The sequence below is a fragment of the Andrena cerasifolii genome, chromosome 1 (assembly GCF_050908995.1).
Source record: "Andrena cerasifolii isolate SP2316 chromosome 1, iyAndCera1_principal, whole genome shotgun sequence".
Taxonomy (NCBI): domain Eukaryota; kingdom Metazoa; phylum Arthropoda; class Insecta; order Hymenoptera; family Andrenidae; genus Andrena; species Andrena cerasifolii.
In genome coordinates, this window is record NC_135118.1 from 14,398,040 (window position 1) to 14,411,272 (window position 13,233).

General features: G+C 38.9%; 4 protein-coding genes across 5 annotated transcripts in view; 2 read left to right on the forward strand and 2 right to left on the reverse strand.

Moving 5' to 3' along the window:
- Positions 1-2,202, forward strand: LOC143376602 (uncharacterized). Its single transcript, XM_076827524.1, has 4 exons — positions 1-223; positions 294-522; positions 1,815-1,985; positions 2,061-2,202. The coding sequence occupies exons 1-4, from the start codon at positions 16-18 to the stop codon at positions 2,200-2,202; spliced, it is 750 nt and encodes a 249-aa protein (XP_076683639.1). The 5' UTR covers positions 1-15.
- Positions 1,567-13,233, reverse strand: part of LOC143378402 (cytoglobin-1-like) — a 14,797-nt gene continuing 3,130 nt past the window's right edge. The window contains exons 1-4 of one of the 2 annotated variants that reach the window (XM_076830244.1): positions 8,476-8,748; positions 5,011-5,197; positions 4,276-4,501; positions 1,567-2,364 (exon numbers count right to left, since the gene is read on the reverse strand). In XM_076830244.1, the coding sequence (XP_076686359.1) occupies positions 2,224-2,364; positions 4,276-4,501; positions 5,011-5,165 (522 nt within the window). In that variant the 5' untranslated portion in view covers positions 5,166-5,197; positions 8,476-8,748 and the 3' untranslated portion in view covers positions 1,567-2,223. Of the gene's footprint in view, positions 2,365-4,275; positions 4,502-5,010; positions 5,198-8,475; positions 8,749-13,233 lie in introns of those variants that run through there. The other variant, XM_076830153.1, reaches the window with a different exon arrangement.
- LOC143373704 (facilitated trehalose transporter Tret1-like) overlaps positions 8,156-13,233 on the forward strand; it is a 25,357-nt gene continuing 20,279 nt past the window's right edge. Inside the window, exon 1 of the mRNA XM_076821606.1 lies at positions 8,156-8,456. Within this exon, the coding sequence (XP_076677721.1) occupies positions 8,359-8,456 (98 nt within the window). The 5' untranslated portion in view covers positions 8,156-8,358. The remainder of the gene's footprint in view (positions 8,457-13,233) is intronic.
- LOC143378515 (globin-like) overlaps positions 11,395-13,233 on the reverse strand; it is a 4,321-nt gene continuing 2,482 nt past the window's right edge. Inside the window, exons 2-3 of the mRNA XM_076830374.1 lie at positions 12,956-13,181; positions 11,395-11,777 (exon numbers count right to left, since the gene is read on the reverse strand). Coding sequence (XP_076686489.1) covers positions 11,646-11,777; positions 12,956-13,181 — 358 coding nt within the window. The 3' untranslated portion in view covers positions 11,395-11,645. The remainder of the gene's footprint in view (positions 11,778-12,955; positions 13,182-13,233) is intronic.

Genomic DNA, 13,233 nt, shown 5'->3' on the forward strand with positions numbered 1-13,233 from the left:
CTAACCCCCTCAGCGATGAACGAGTTGTTACCAGTGTACGAATTGCCCGTGCATCTATGTCTCGTTATCATACTGTCGCAGCACAAAGTTCTTTGCACGATCGACGTCAATGTAAACGAGCTGGAGTATTTAGCTGCGCGGCTCAATCCGTTCGAGTGCCGACATCTGATCGCCGCTCTTCATTACACGACTTACGAATTACCGAATAGCCTGGCGGCGGCTGGTAAATCGATTAAATAATTAAAGGGGTATAACGGGGGCAGATGATCGTTGATCTGCTGTTCATTTTCAAGAACGGAACGTGGACGACGAGGTGCCTTGCCTTCGACACCTCGTTCATTGGAACGTTTCACCAGCCGAGGGTAAAGGGAAAACTCACGAAGCTTTGACGCACAGACTGCGGCAAATCAATCGAAATGACCTGGCGGATTGGCTGGGCAAGTCTGCATTCGCCCAATTAGGAAAGGATCTTGACAGAGCCATGGCTTTCGATGGACTTGGTAAAGAGGAAACGGAACCCTCGTAAGCAAATGTTTTACAGAATTGTATTAGGGTGAATTAAGGGCACTTTCCCATAAAATCACTCCAGAAATAGGCCATTCTTAGGATTTTCTTTAAAAAGAAGTAGGGGGGGGGTCAAAAAAACTTTGCGCTGCATTTGTACACCTTTAAAGATAATAAAGAAATTATTTGGAAATTTTATCTATACTGCTGACTATTGGTAGCTGTGACTGTCCAGGTGCTACAAAAAGAAAAGTTCCTCACCTGCGGAATTTTTAACGCCTCGTAGAATTGTGTGAATTCAACGAAACATGAAAATTCTTAAAGTTTAGAAGATTGTTCGTGGAATTATCTGTGGTCATAGTAAAATGTTGGAATCTCTCTTGATGACAGACATTTGAACTGCAAACATCGAAAAAACGGGTAATTTTACGCACGAAAATGTCTATAAAAAGAAAACGATTGGTGGCACAGTTATCATCATAGATGATTTCACGGAGAATTTAGTAATGAACGAAATCCCGTAAGAATTTTTTAAATCGGTCGATTATTTATTTTGTTAGGACTTTCGCAGTTTTAGGAAAACGTGTTCTGGGAAATATACAAAAATATGTATGTGTAAAAAAATCGATTTTTGGGAAATTTTAACGGTAGGGTACCTTTAATTATAGGTACACCGAACAATAGTGAGGCTTGTAGGAAGGGGTTAAGAGGAGGTGTGGAAAAGAAAACAACTGTTTTAATTTTAACAGTATATTCAGCATAGACATATTTAAAAATTATTTTTTTTTTATTTCTATATATGCACCTATATGTATTTTTCATACAATAATATACAGTAGATATTTCCAGGTGCGGATTTGGAGATTTCGCGCCCCTAGGCTGACAAGCATTTGCCGCCCTTTCGGTGAAATTTCATCAAATATTTTAATCTAAAAGAGTTGAAACTGTTTTAAAATTAATTCAATATGACAACTCACATATGAATTGTCTTTAAAATATCCTCAAGCCTCTGGCCTTTAAAGAGCACCTGGTCAAAAAAAGTCAAAATGAAAACCTAGTCGTTCCTATTAAATTATGTTTAATATATTTTTTTTTAAATTCGCCGCCTTAGGCTGCAGCCTAGTTAGGCTACATACAAATCCGCCCCTGTATATTTCTTCTGAGTGAGTCTCACTGATTAGGCGATTATTGTAATATAACTTCTAGCCCAAAAGTTATTTTTGTTATTTAGAACTTTGCAAAATATAATAGCCTTTGAAACTAGCAAAATGCTACTGAATTAGAATGGAATTCTCTTTTGGATGTTGCAGTTTGCCAATAACTTTAGAACCATACAGCAATTATGAGGAAGATGATCCTTGGTTACAAATCGATGTCGTTCTATTAGCAATTCTACTCGGATTGCTGGGAACTCTGTTGACACTGATATGTGCCATGATTTTGCACAGAGTTAGACAACACTTTCGTAAAGCTAAATACAAGTACTAATTATTACAAGAGTTGCATCGCGGGTACACGTTTAGCGATCGCCAAATAAATTCGCCTTTAATTCGCAGGAGATTGAACGAGAAGGAAACTGAAGACGAGAAGCAAAGACTGGAGAAGAGCAAGAAAGACACAAAATGCACTACTGAAAGCAGTGGTGATATCACCGATAACGCGCGGGTCGATAGCGAAACGGAGACGGACTTTGGTTAAAATCGTTGTTTATTCATCGGTTTAAGCCGCGTGGTCCTCGAATTTCTCGAATATTTTTGAAAAAGCTAGGTCGATCGTTTTGCCCCATGCAGCTTCCACTTCGGGGGAGAATTTCATTTTCAAAGCATCTCTCATCACCTCCAGCATTACTCCTTTTAAATCCTGGAACGTAGAATAATAATATTAATTATTAATAATAGAAATAGGTATAGAACGTACGCCTTCTGAAACGCTGCACCCATTAAAGTTTCGGGGATGTAGGCAATCTATTTAACAAGTTAAATATTGCAATAGTGTTCCAAGAATATCTGTACTGAATCGAGTATAAATAAAATACAAGTTTTTAGCAAATCAAAACAAATCTATTTCAATGTGTCAATGTGTTCAAAACTATACAAGATATTGATTAGTCAGTTCCGTATAAATACTACATCTGACTCTTTCGAATCGTAAAATTCGACAGCATGTAGATTACAGTGTGTAGGGTGAAAGAGGCTACGTCGACTTTCTTGTTATCTCTGTCGTAACTTTCATTTTGGAATGCTCAATAAACTTGAAAAAGGTTCATCTTAATCGGCGTCGAACGCTTGACGGATGTTCCGTGTCAACACCAGCGACCAAAAATATTATTAATACCACCAAATACTATAAGGAAGTAGAATCGGTAGTAATAAACGCTGAATAATATTGGTCAATACCAAAGACTATTTACCTTTTTTCCCTTCTTTACTTATCCTTCCCTGGTAAATATATTTTGAATAAATATCAGATGCAAATTCATTCTAAAATATACATGTCAATTACGAACTATATATTAAACAGAAAAATATATTCTTTCGTTGATATATTAAAATTAATTATCCACTTTGCTACGACAAGCGTCCGCGATCATCGCAGCTTAAAACTAAAATAAAAATCGCAGACTTGAGATAAGAAAGACGATATTTTCATAAGAAAATGTAATAGAAATGTGACATCAACAAATCAGAGCGTAGCTAATATCGCCCTCGGGTCCTAAAATTGATTTGTGCCAATTTCTAAATGTACCTATACATATTTGCAAACCGCAAAGAATTTTATTGACAACAGATTGACGCGTTCATCGATGGATGTAAGCCTCAACTGTCGATCTGCAATTGCGTTGGAAGGATATTCACAACTATATGTGCTTGCATGGTTAATCTAATCAAGTTTGTCCAGCGAAAAAATATTGATAAAGTCTGCCAGGAAATATGTTCGCGTCATCAAGTTGGAACTCGTATGAAAACAAGATTGTGGAAAGCGATGTGTCTTAATGCACCCATCGAGGACTGCCTTTGTTTATTAATTAGATGATTTGGCACGTACTTATGTTAAAAAGTGTTTACTGGGATTTGCGATCAGCGTTAATGCCTCAATAGTTTTCAAAGCAAAGATAAAATGATCGCAAAGTTATAAGATAGCTCACCCGTGAACAGAGTACAGTATATCCTCGTTATGAGCTCGACGAACGGGGCTGGCGGTGGGCTCTTAGCGCATTGTGGACACTATTCCGCGCGGCCAATGGCGCGAGTGAGGACACAAGAGCGAGCGAGAGGAAACGAAAGAGCCTCTCGCTCGTTCCCGGGTTCCCCCACTCTCGTCCGAAGGATTTCAAGAAATGGTGGGGATAGTTGCCGAGCTTTAAACGCGTAGTACAAACAGGCTCATAACAAAGATTTACTGTATATACACCTAATTTTCCTAACCCAGACCTTGCAACACGAGGGATGCAACTACGTACGCCTGCAATGTTTCAAGTCTATTGGATAATTGGAAGTGGGTTAAAATTGAGTTTCTAGATTTGAACCAAACATATGTGCATACATACAAGAAACTAATAAACAAACAAACAGAGGATCCAAGCAGAATAAAATCTTTTGAAAACTGTAAAAAATGGAGTTGCACCCCTCTTGTTGCAAGGTCTTCTTGCACTTCATGCACGCAATGGAATTAAGACGGAATAATTGATGTTATAAAATAAACAAATCTAAGAATAAAATTGTACTTATATGGATATCTACACAAACAGTAGAAGTAACTGAACAAACTCACGATGAACTGTTGTCTAGTTTGTCCTCTTCTACCGTGTCTTTCACCAGCAGTATGCAAAATCGCTTCCATTAGATCAATGTCGTTTAAGGCATCAAAGGCGTTGCTTAAAGTGCTCATGATATTTTGACAATGCGCCTGGAACTTTTTATTAGCCGGTAGCTCGTCCACTGGTATATCTTTGAATGCAATAAACACTCTGTGATACTGCGGGTATTTCTTGAAGTAGCTGAAAAAGATATTAACTACTTCGTCCATTTCCAATGATACAATTGTCTGCAAACATTCCACCTTTGAGAAATACTGCAACAGATTTCAAGTACCTAATTCCCTCAAATAATCTCGCAATTTCAAATAATTAAAGGGAGGTTGCGGTCTAAAAGTCGATTTTTTTTATATCATTTTTCGAACGTTCAACCTTTTAAGAATACTGTGATTATCTATTGGAATTCATATAGGTTCTAATGTTATTGATACGATGTATTATAAATTGTAGATGTGGTTAACTAGTAATATTCATTTGCGAAAATAAATGAGATTTATAACATTCTTCCTAGACTTAAGTTTCTCGAGAAATTATAGTATTTCTCGAGAAATAAGAAATAAGCAATTATAAAATTTCTCGACAAGGAACACTAGGCATCGCCCCTTAAGATCAACACAACAAAGCAGATTTAACAAAATGTTGCAAGGACAATACAGGTATAATAAATAATGCAATAAATGCAAAACCCCCACCTTGTCATAATGGCGACGCCGGTATTTATGGAATTCACACGGAGTACACTCCAAGTTTCTCTAACGAGTCTCTTCTCTCTTCCAGTTAATCCGCATGCCGAATCCAGGACGTGATCGTCGGGGTCCCGAACGAAATAACTCAGCACGGAACCCATTTAATCAGCCCCGCTGTGATTTCTTCGCAAATCTAAGTATGCAAAGCTCCTGTTAAACACAGCTCCGCGCAGTTATTCTCCTTTATCCCTGCGAGTATATGTATTTAGTGGCACGTAGTAAGTTTTAGAAAGCGATCGTCACGAATTATTGGCAGGCTTAGATTTTCGACTAAATTAGAATGCCGACAGACTGATGGGCTACGTTCGTGTGGCTACCTCTTTGAAGCAACTGGTTCTTTTCGCTGCGAAAGGTACTGAAGAGACCACTGTTACTCGAACGTCTACACAGGCAGACTTTGAATTATATTGCTCCGTACCAGGCTAAAATGCAACCGATAACGATGGCTAGTTTGTCGTTTAGTCACGTATGTAGTTTCGCCTAATGGGAGCTGACGCCAGAATAAAACTGCATCTCGACAGAGAAGCACCGACATTTCAGGCAAATATCTTTCTCCTGTGGTACCACGAACTTACGTATTAATTTGCTTCCTGATGCATAAAAGATGCAAGTCCAGATAGACTTGATGCACATATTATGTGCATATGCGTTCGCATTTCATTAAAATACGAGGTAGGCTTTCAATTAATTAATAAAAACGACTGTACAGGTAAAGCTTAACATACACACTGTTACAATTAACAATAAGAACGTACTTTTACCAGAAAAGTGGCAAAAGCTCACAAATAGCCGAGGGAACTACTTTGATTAATTAAAAAAAAAATTTGTACTATATTTTCACTTTGAATAAAGACTTTAGTGGAATAAAGCGAACGAACTCTTAGTGCGCCGTCCTAATAAATGTACGCAGTACATATGCAAGTGCCTATAGCGTCGCGAATAGAAACGGCGTAAGTGCAATAAACGTAAGTCAGGTGGAAGTATGCCAGGGGACCGCTGCATAATATTTTGGAGGATCTTTTAAGAGAATAATTTTGTTCATTTCAGGAAAATGTTACTAGCAGGCTATAGATCAGCTACAGAGGCTTGGGATGAATAATTGTTTGAGGAGGAGCGTTATGCTATTAATCAGGCCTGTACTGTTCAGGGCCTGCGTGAGTTTTCTAGAATGTGTGAAGCATTCCACAGTCGAGACTTTGCTGTGCGTGGAGTTCAACATTCGGGATTTTGGAAGGCACTTTACCATCTTTTTTTATTGCTTGCGTATGTACCTACTACTGTTTTGTAAACTGTTCAAATTTGATCTTTTAATTTGTACTCCCCCCCCCCCCGGACTTCACACTCTGGAAAAATTGGCTCCGTCGATCCTGGTACAGCTCGTTGCCCGTACGGATTCTTCCGGCGACCTTGGACCGAAGGTCACTGCGGGCACGATGGCATGCCCCGCGGGCAATGGTCCCAACGTGGTGGGGCATCTTTTAAATGCGGCCGTAGTTCGCTAATTAAGAATATTACCGCAAAGATGTGACAGCGAGCCCCCCACTCCTCCTTTATCGCTGCCAAGTGCCAGCGATGCTTATCCGCGGCAGTTGCAGGCACCCATACCCGCGGGAAAATCAGTTCTGCGGAACGTTACACTTTCGTGCCGCTATCTTTAAGTAAAAGTCTGGTGAATCTCGGTATATCTTATCCGCTGACTATTATTGATAAAGCTAAATTTTTCCGATAATATGCAACAAGGGGAAGATTGTTCCCTAGTGGAGGAGAATAGTATGATTGTGTTTTAACAGCATCTCGCCACGTTGAATAACAGAAAACTGAATGTATTCGATGGCAATAGTTCGCTTAGTGGGTCAATTTCAGGATATCCTCCTGATGGTCCTGTATTTAATGTCGGTCTCAAATCTTGCGCCATTAAGAGTCCATGATACGTCAGTAGAATTTTGAATTCCTGAAGCCTGAACTGAACCGCAGGATTAAAAAACGAGGCGATTATAAATTATATAGGGCCGTGGATGCTGGAAAATTAGTAAGAATAATATGGTACTGAATGTGGGCTTGTGTTAAATCATTTAAGGCACAAGATGAATTTGTGTCAGTTTAGAGTAAAAATAATATGGGACTTTTATGTTTTCAAGAATATCGCTTCTCCGACTTCAAAAAGAAAGGTTCTCAGTTCGATATATATATATTATGTTTTTCCGCGAATTTATCCGCAACTACTGGACCGATTTTCGTGAAACTTATTGCATTTAGTTTAGCTTCACTCAACTTAGGTCACGCAGGAAGAATTATCAAAATCGGTTCAGTAGTTTTGAAGTTACACAAAAAATAAAAAATCCGTTTCATTATTAACACATTGTATGTGTCACATGTTTGGTTGGATCAAGTTAATTAAAAAAACAAGACAGAAAAACATGGCGCTGACATCATCGAAAAGAAACTGATTGGCGCCGACTTCGAAAAGTATAAATTGATATTTAAGTATATACATTTCGAAGTCGGTTCAATTTTTTTAATTATTATTTTCTATAAGTTCGCAGATGTTCCCTTCACTTCGCTTGAAGCATAGAGGGATGCGATCTGGTATCTGAAAACTCCCTTATCCTAACACCTGTCTCATTAGCTCGAATTATAGAAGAATTCATTGAATAACTGAAGAAGCAAATATATTTATTTCGTATTCCACACAAGATCTGTACAAAGAAAATTAAGTATGAGGATAATCCAGTCATTGTTACGTTGCGTTACGTTCTACAAGACTCAGCACTGGCCTCTACGCGCGTTGCTATCTTTGCAAAGCACAGTGCAAGAAAATTACGTTACAATTCTTTGCGAATTGTAAAAGGGATGAGGCATCGAAGTCGTCAGGCATTCCGTTTGCCATTGTGCAATACCGAAGGCTAGTGTCACCTATCTAAGAATCCTATCTATAGATAAAGGAAGATTATTACTGTAAAAAGTGCTGAACGTATGAAATAAAACTGACATTGCCGATACTCAGGGGGCGACATCATAGTGAGGACTGACGATAGTGCATGCCAATACACTAAATAATCTCCTGATAGTAATACTAAATAATACCCCCGATAATCAATTATCGATTACTTCCAGATGGAATGTACATTTGCGGCGATGATATAAGCCTCGCAGCAATGGAAATGGCGGTAATTGTGACGGTGACACTTGGTCTTGGAAGTTTATTATCGTCCCTAGCCCAGGTAAATTGCTCTTATCTTCCCTGAGGAGACTACGAACTTTATAAAGTGAGTGACTCGAGGTTACTGGTGTTAAATGAGTGTTAGCCACTTCGCTGGACTGACTGTCGCGACCCATCCTTCTGTACCTACTTGTAACGTGACAGTTTCGAACTTCACCGGATTATTTCCTTGGTGAGTGACTATCGCTTACTTTAAGAACGGTTTCAATGATTTCCACGGGAGGATGTATTCGTCGGTGCTGTGCGTCAGGCGACTAGAGATGGACCGTTTCGAAGCTGTGCGCAACTCTCGCGCGTTCGGTTACGTTCCGCTACACTCCGATTATTCCGGCAGAATGGTTTTCAAATACTTGGAAGCTAGTGGAGGAATTAATATTGAAGAGAGTCAATGAAATACATGGCAGAAGCCAGAACAGTGATAAACAGGAAGATAATATTCCTACGCATCCTAATGTGCTACAACTTCGGATACAAGCGACTCAACAACAATGTTCGCGTTAGAAAGAATATATACATATATACGATTTGGTGTTTCATAATCCGAGTGGGGAGGGGGGAGGGAGAGGGGGGGGGGCTTGATTGTAGGACAAAGGAAATCATTGGACTTTTATGTAAAGTCTAGTTTATAAACGTAATATTACTGAACGAATGATCGCGTATCGGGTTAAAAAATAATCTTACGATTATCCCAATGTCGCGTACATCGATTAATCTCGGGTGATCGAGGTCCTGGGGGCCGTCCTTAAGGGGAGGTTCCGGTCTAGAGCCCATCAAAATAGACGATTTTTAGGAATTAATTAAAGGAAAAATACTATATATAATTTAGTGGAACTTTTTGCATTGTATTAAGGATGTTTCGAATTATAGAAATATATTTTTTGTTTTATAATATAATCATTGCAGACCGCGCTGGGGAGTCAAATCGGTGGGACCTGTATCTTCGAAAGTTATTATCCGATTCGACTGAAACTTTTTTTTATTTTGAAGAATATACTTCTAGCTAGGGGGGGGGGGGCAGAAAAAAATACAAAATTACATTTCTTAGAAAATAACGATGCTTGAAGTTTGAAATCACCTTTTCCCCTATATTTTTCGTCCCTTCAACGCCTTTGAAAATTATAAATTTTCAATTGTTTGTAATTTTTCTGCCCCCCCCCCAGCTAGAAGTATATTCTTCAAAATAAAAAAGGTTTCAGTCGAATCGGATAATAACTTTTGGAGATACAGGTCCCACCGATTTTGAAAACACTGTTTCGAGAAGAACGCGTTTAAAGTTTTACGTCAGCGCAAACAAAAAAGATTTCGTTAGTATATTAATGTATCTTCCGATTGACGGAGGGAATTTTCCGAAATATTAATTTAAAACAAAATGGCGGCTATTTAAAGTTGAAATCCTGATTTTTTCGCGTGATTTCTGCACTAAAAAATCAGGATTTCAACTTTAAATAGCCGCCATTTTGTTTTAAATTAATATTTCGGAAAATTTCCTCCGTCAATCGGAAGATACATTAATGTACTAACGAAATCTTTTTTGTTTTTTGATAATCTGGTTCCGAACGGCAGTGCTCACCGCAAAAGCAAATTTGTAAAAAGGCTTCTCGGACGTGGGTTGTTATTTTATTATAAACCTAAATATTTTCCTACGAAGAAATTACCAAATATTCTATAAATGTTGCTCTTTGAAACGCAAAAAGTTTTGTAAAAATATATGCTTCCGCTTCTTAAAGAAAAATCACAAATATTCGCCTCTTCTCGGCCGCCTGACTAGGTATAACCCCTTAAAACTCTGGCAGGTAATACAGTAAATCCTCGTTATGAGCCCGACGAACGGGACTGGCGGTGGGCTCTTAGCGCATTGTGGACACTATTCCGCGCGGCCAGTGTCGCGAGTGAAGAAAAAAACACAAGAGCGAGCGAGAGGAAACGAGAGAGCCTCTGGCTCGTTCCCGGATTCCCCCACTCTGGTCCAAAGGATTCTAAGAAATAGTGGGGATAGTCGCCGGGCTTTAAACGCGTGGTAGAAACGGGCTCATAACAAGTATTTACTGTACCGAAGAAAAATGAACGTCGCCGGAATACGTTGCTCAGAACTATACCTAGTATTTATTTATTTCTCCATCGATAGTGCAGTTAATTAACATTAGAAGCGAGATCTAGCTTTGGCCGATACTCTACGCTGCCCGATACTTTGGACTTTCCGCTATTAGATTAAAAAAATATTGCATAACACTACCTGACTCCATCTCGGCTGTTTGTAAGAAAACATTAGAAATTCTACACCTCCTTTCTCTTCCCAAAAAAGCCTTACGTAATTTAAGGACGACCCTCTGCCGTAATTTCTGGAGGTTGACGATATTCGACTCCCGACCGTGGCAAGTTTTAACGCGCGGAGCTTCGTCGCAATTCCCACATTCCGCGGCTTCCGTGAGAGCTGTACTTACGTATGAATAGTTCTGTAGAATTCCAGATGACCCTTGACCCATCTACTTATTTTAGAATTCAGTGCCGTCGATTGTGCGCGAAAAAATACCCGGCGCGTAGCCACCAACTCGACGGGGATGTATTTATAACTGCACCGCTCCTCCATACGTTGGATAATAATAATTGTATTCCGATGAAATTGAAGATCGACGGTTATCGGTACGTTAATCGCAGTGTCTTTACGTCGGCTGCTAGTAATCGTTATCAGAGCTACGGTTACGTAGACACCATGCGATCAATTTCGTTTGATTTAACCCTTAAGTGGCATACTGTTTTTGGCAAACGTGACTGGTATACTGGGGTCGTGGCAGACCCCAAATAAAAAAGGACACAGAAATTTGTAAAGTCGTCACTAGAGCAACCACTATGAATATTTTCATCTTAGGTGATGCATAAAAAAATAGAAACGTAGAAAGTTAAACTATTATTATAAAATTAATTAGAAATGCAGTTTACCAACTTAGACAACCGAAAATTGTACATCCAACTTTGGGTGCTTGGGGTCACGAGCGACCCCAGGATACCAGTTAAGGGTTAAGGAGAGTTCAATTAACAAGCAGGGCATAGAGCGGGATTGGCTTCGTTTGGATCGTGAAGTGTCACTGTGGCTGGTATTTCAATGAGGGCGATTTATAAACGGGGAATAAATGTGTATATTACATTGCGTATAGAGTTTACAGTACACAAAAGATTAATAATCTAAAATAGAGGCTGCATACGTATTCCTGTCCGATGTGCGCAGTAGGGCTCGACGTTTCCCTTCGTTCCACAATCGTTCGAACACGAAAATTTAGTGCGCTTTATATACAGTGTTTAATACTTGGCGAGTATTAAACATAAGTCGGTGCGTTATCTTGACGAAGTCGTGAATGCTCGTTCTTCAGGGCGAGAACACTTCGTATATCTTTGTGAACGCTGCATCCAGGGTTTTACTCCACGCCTCGGCTACTTCCGTTGTGAATTGTTTTCTCAATGCCTGACGCAGAACTTCCAATATCACTTCCTTCAAGTTCTAGAAAGCAAACGAGCTTTTCAATAATAATATTCGTGCACGTGTCTCGTCTTCGCGATACATGATAAATATCTTTTTAACACTGCAACTACCGACAATTAATGTATACCTACTTCTACCTGACCAGTCGAGATGACCTTATTTATAAAGTACGTTATGCTAGGAAAATCCACCTTAATTCATAGTCCTTCAATTTTTACATTCTTAGAGACTATAAAACTAACCATACACTTTTCTCGTACTTAAAAATGGTAAATTTGTTACCAAATTTTAACTGGTTTGGTGGTTCTGGTGTTAAGCATTTTAAGTGGGGTGAAATTAAATGGTTGTCTACTGAATGGTTTGTGATCGACGAGATCATTGTATGATAACTAGAAATTATTCCAACTGAACAGTTAAAATCATAGGTATAACTTTCTATCACAGTAAATGCTCGGTACTATTCTCGTCGTGCAATATCCACATCAATAATGATACCTGCATCGAGCATGGAAGAGTGCAATCTAACTTGTATGATAATTTACAGATAAATTGTACTGTTGGATGCCAGAAGGCCCTTGGGGCAACAAGTCAAATTCGAGAAAAGTATCTGTAAACATTGAGAAGTTAGATCTTTTTTTATACACAGCGAAATTTTCTACCTGTGAATATTTAAAAATTTGGCTTATCGCCTTTGTAGTTGCATTACTGCAGTCGGAATTATCTAATAAATTAATCAGTGAAATTAATATTAATTATAGCCCTCTCAGGCCCTTCTTCCATCAAATGGGGAAATAAATAAAAAAATATTTTTTAACATTATCTTACATTACTTATTTAATATTTGCAGGATATTTGGAAAAAATATAGAATATTGACAAAATGTAGTGATAAAAATAGTCATAGATCGTGTTCAAGTCGATGTATGTTTGTCATAGATACGAGTTAGGGTCAGTTGGTCAGCATGGATTTACAAAATTTACCATAGCTCTGTCAATTTTAAAGACACTGCAATGAAATTTAGAGGGCCTATGTAGAAAAGAACGAGTAATGCAATTATGCGTTTCATGCAAAAAGGGGCTGAGTGACCTGCGGCCGCTTTTGCATCCGACAGTAGAATTATTTGAGTGGTACCCAACCCTATCAAATGGTACGGCTAGGTTGCGATCGATTCTCTTTTATTACCATCCCATTTATACCTGAAATTCTTCCTTTGTTTGACCGCGTTTTTTGTGCCTCTCGGCTAAGCCGATTAGACTAGCCTCCATTAATCCTGGGTCGTGCAAGGAATCGATAACATTATTTAAGGCTGTAATTACGCTGGCACAATGAGCCTGGAACCTTTTGTTACACGGCAATTCGTTTACTGGAATGTCCTTGAACGCGCTAAAATATCGTTGGTACTCTGGATATTTTTTAAAGAACCTGGAAGAACATGCGAAGCAATGGAGGTCCGGCGGGTCAGAGTTGTGAAGTA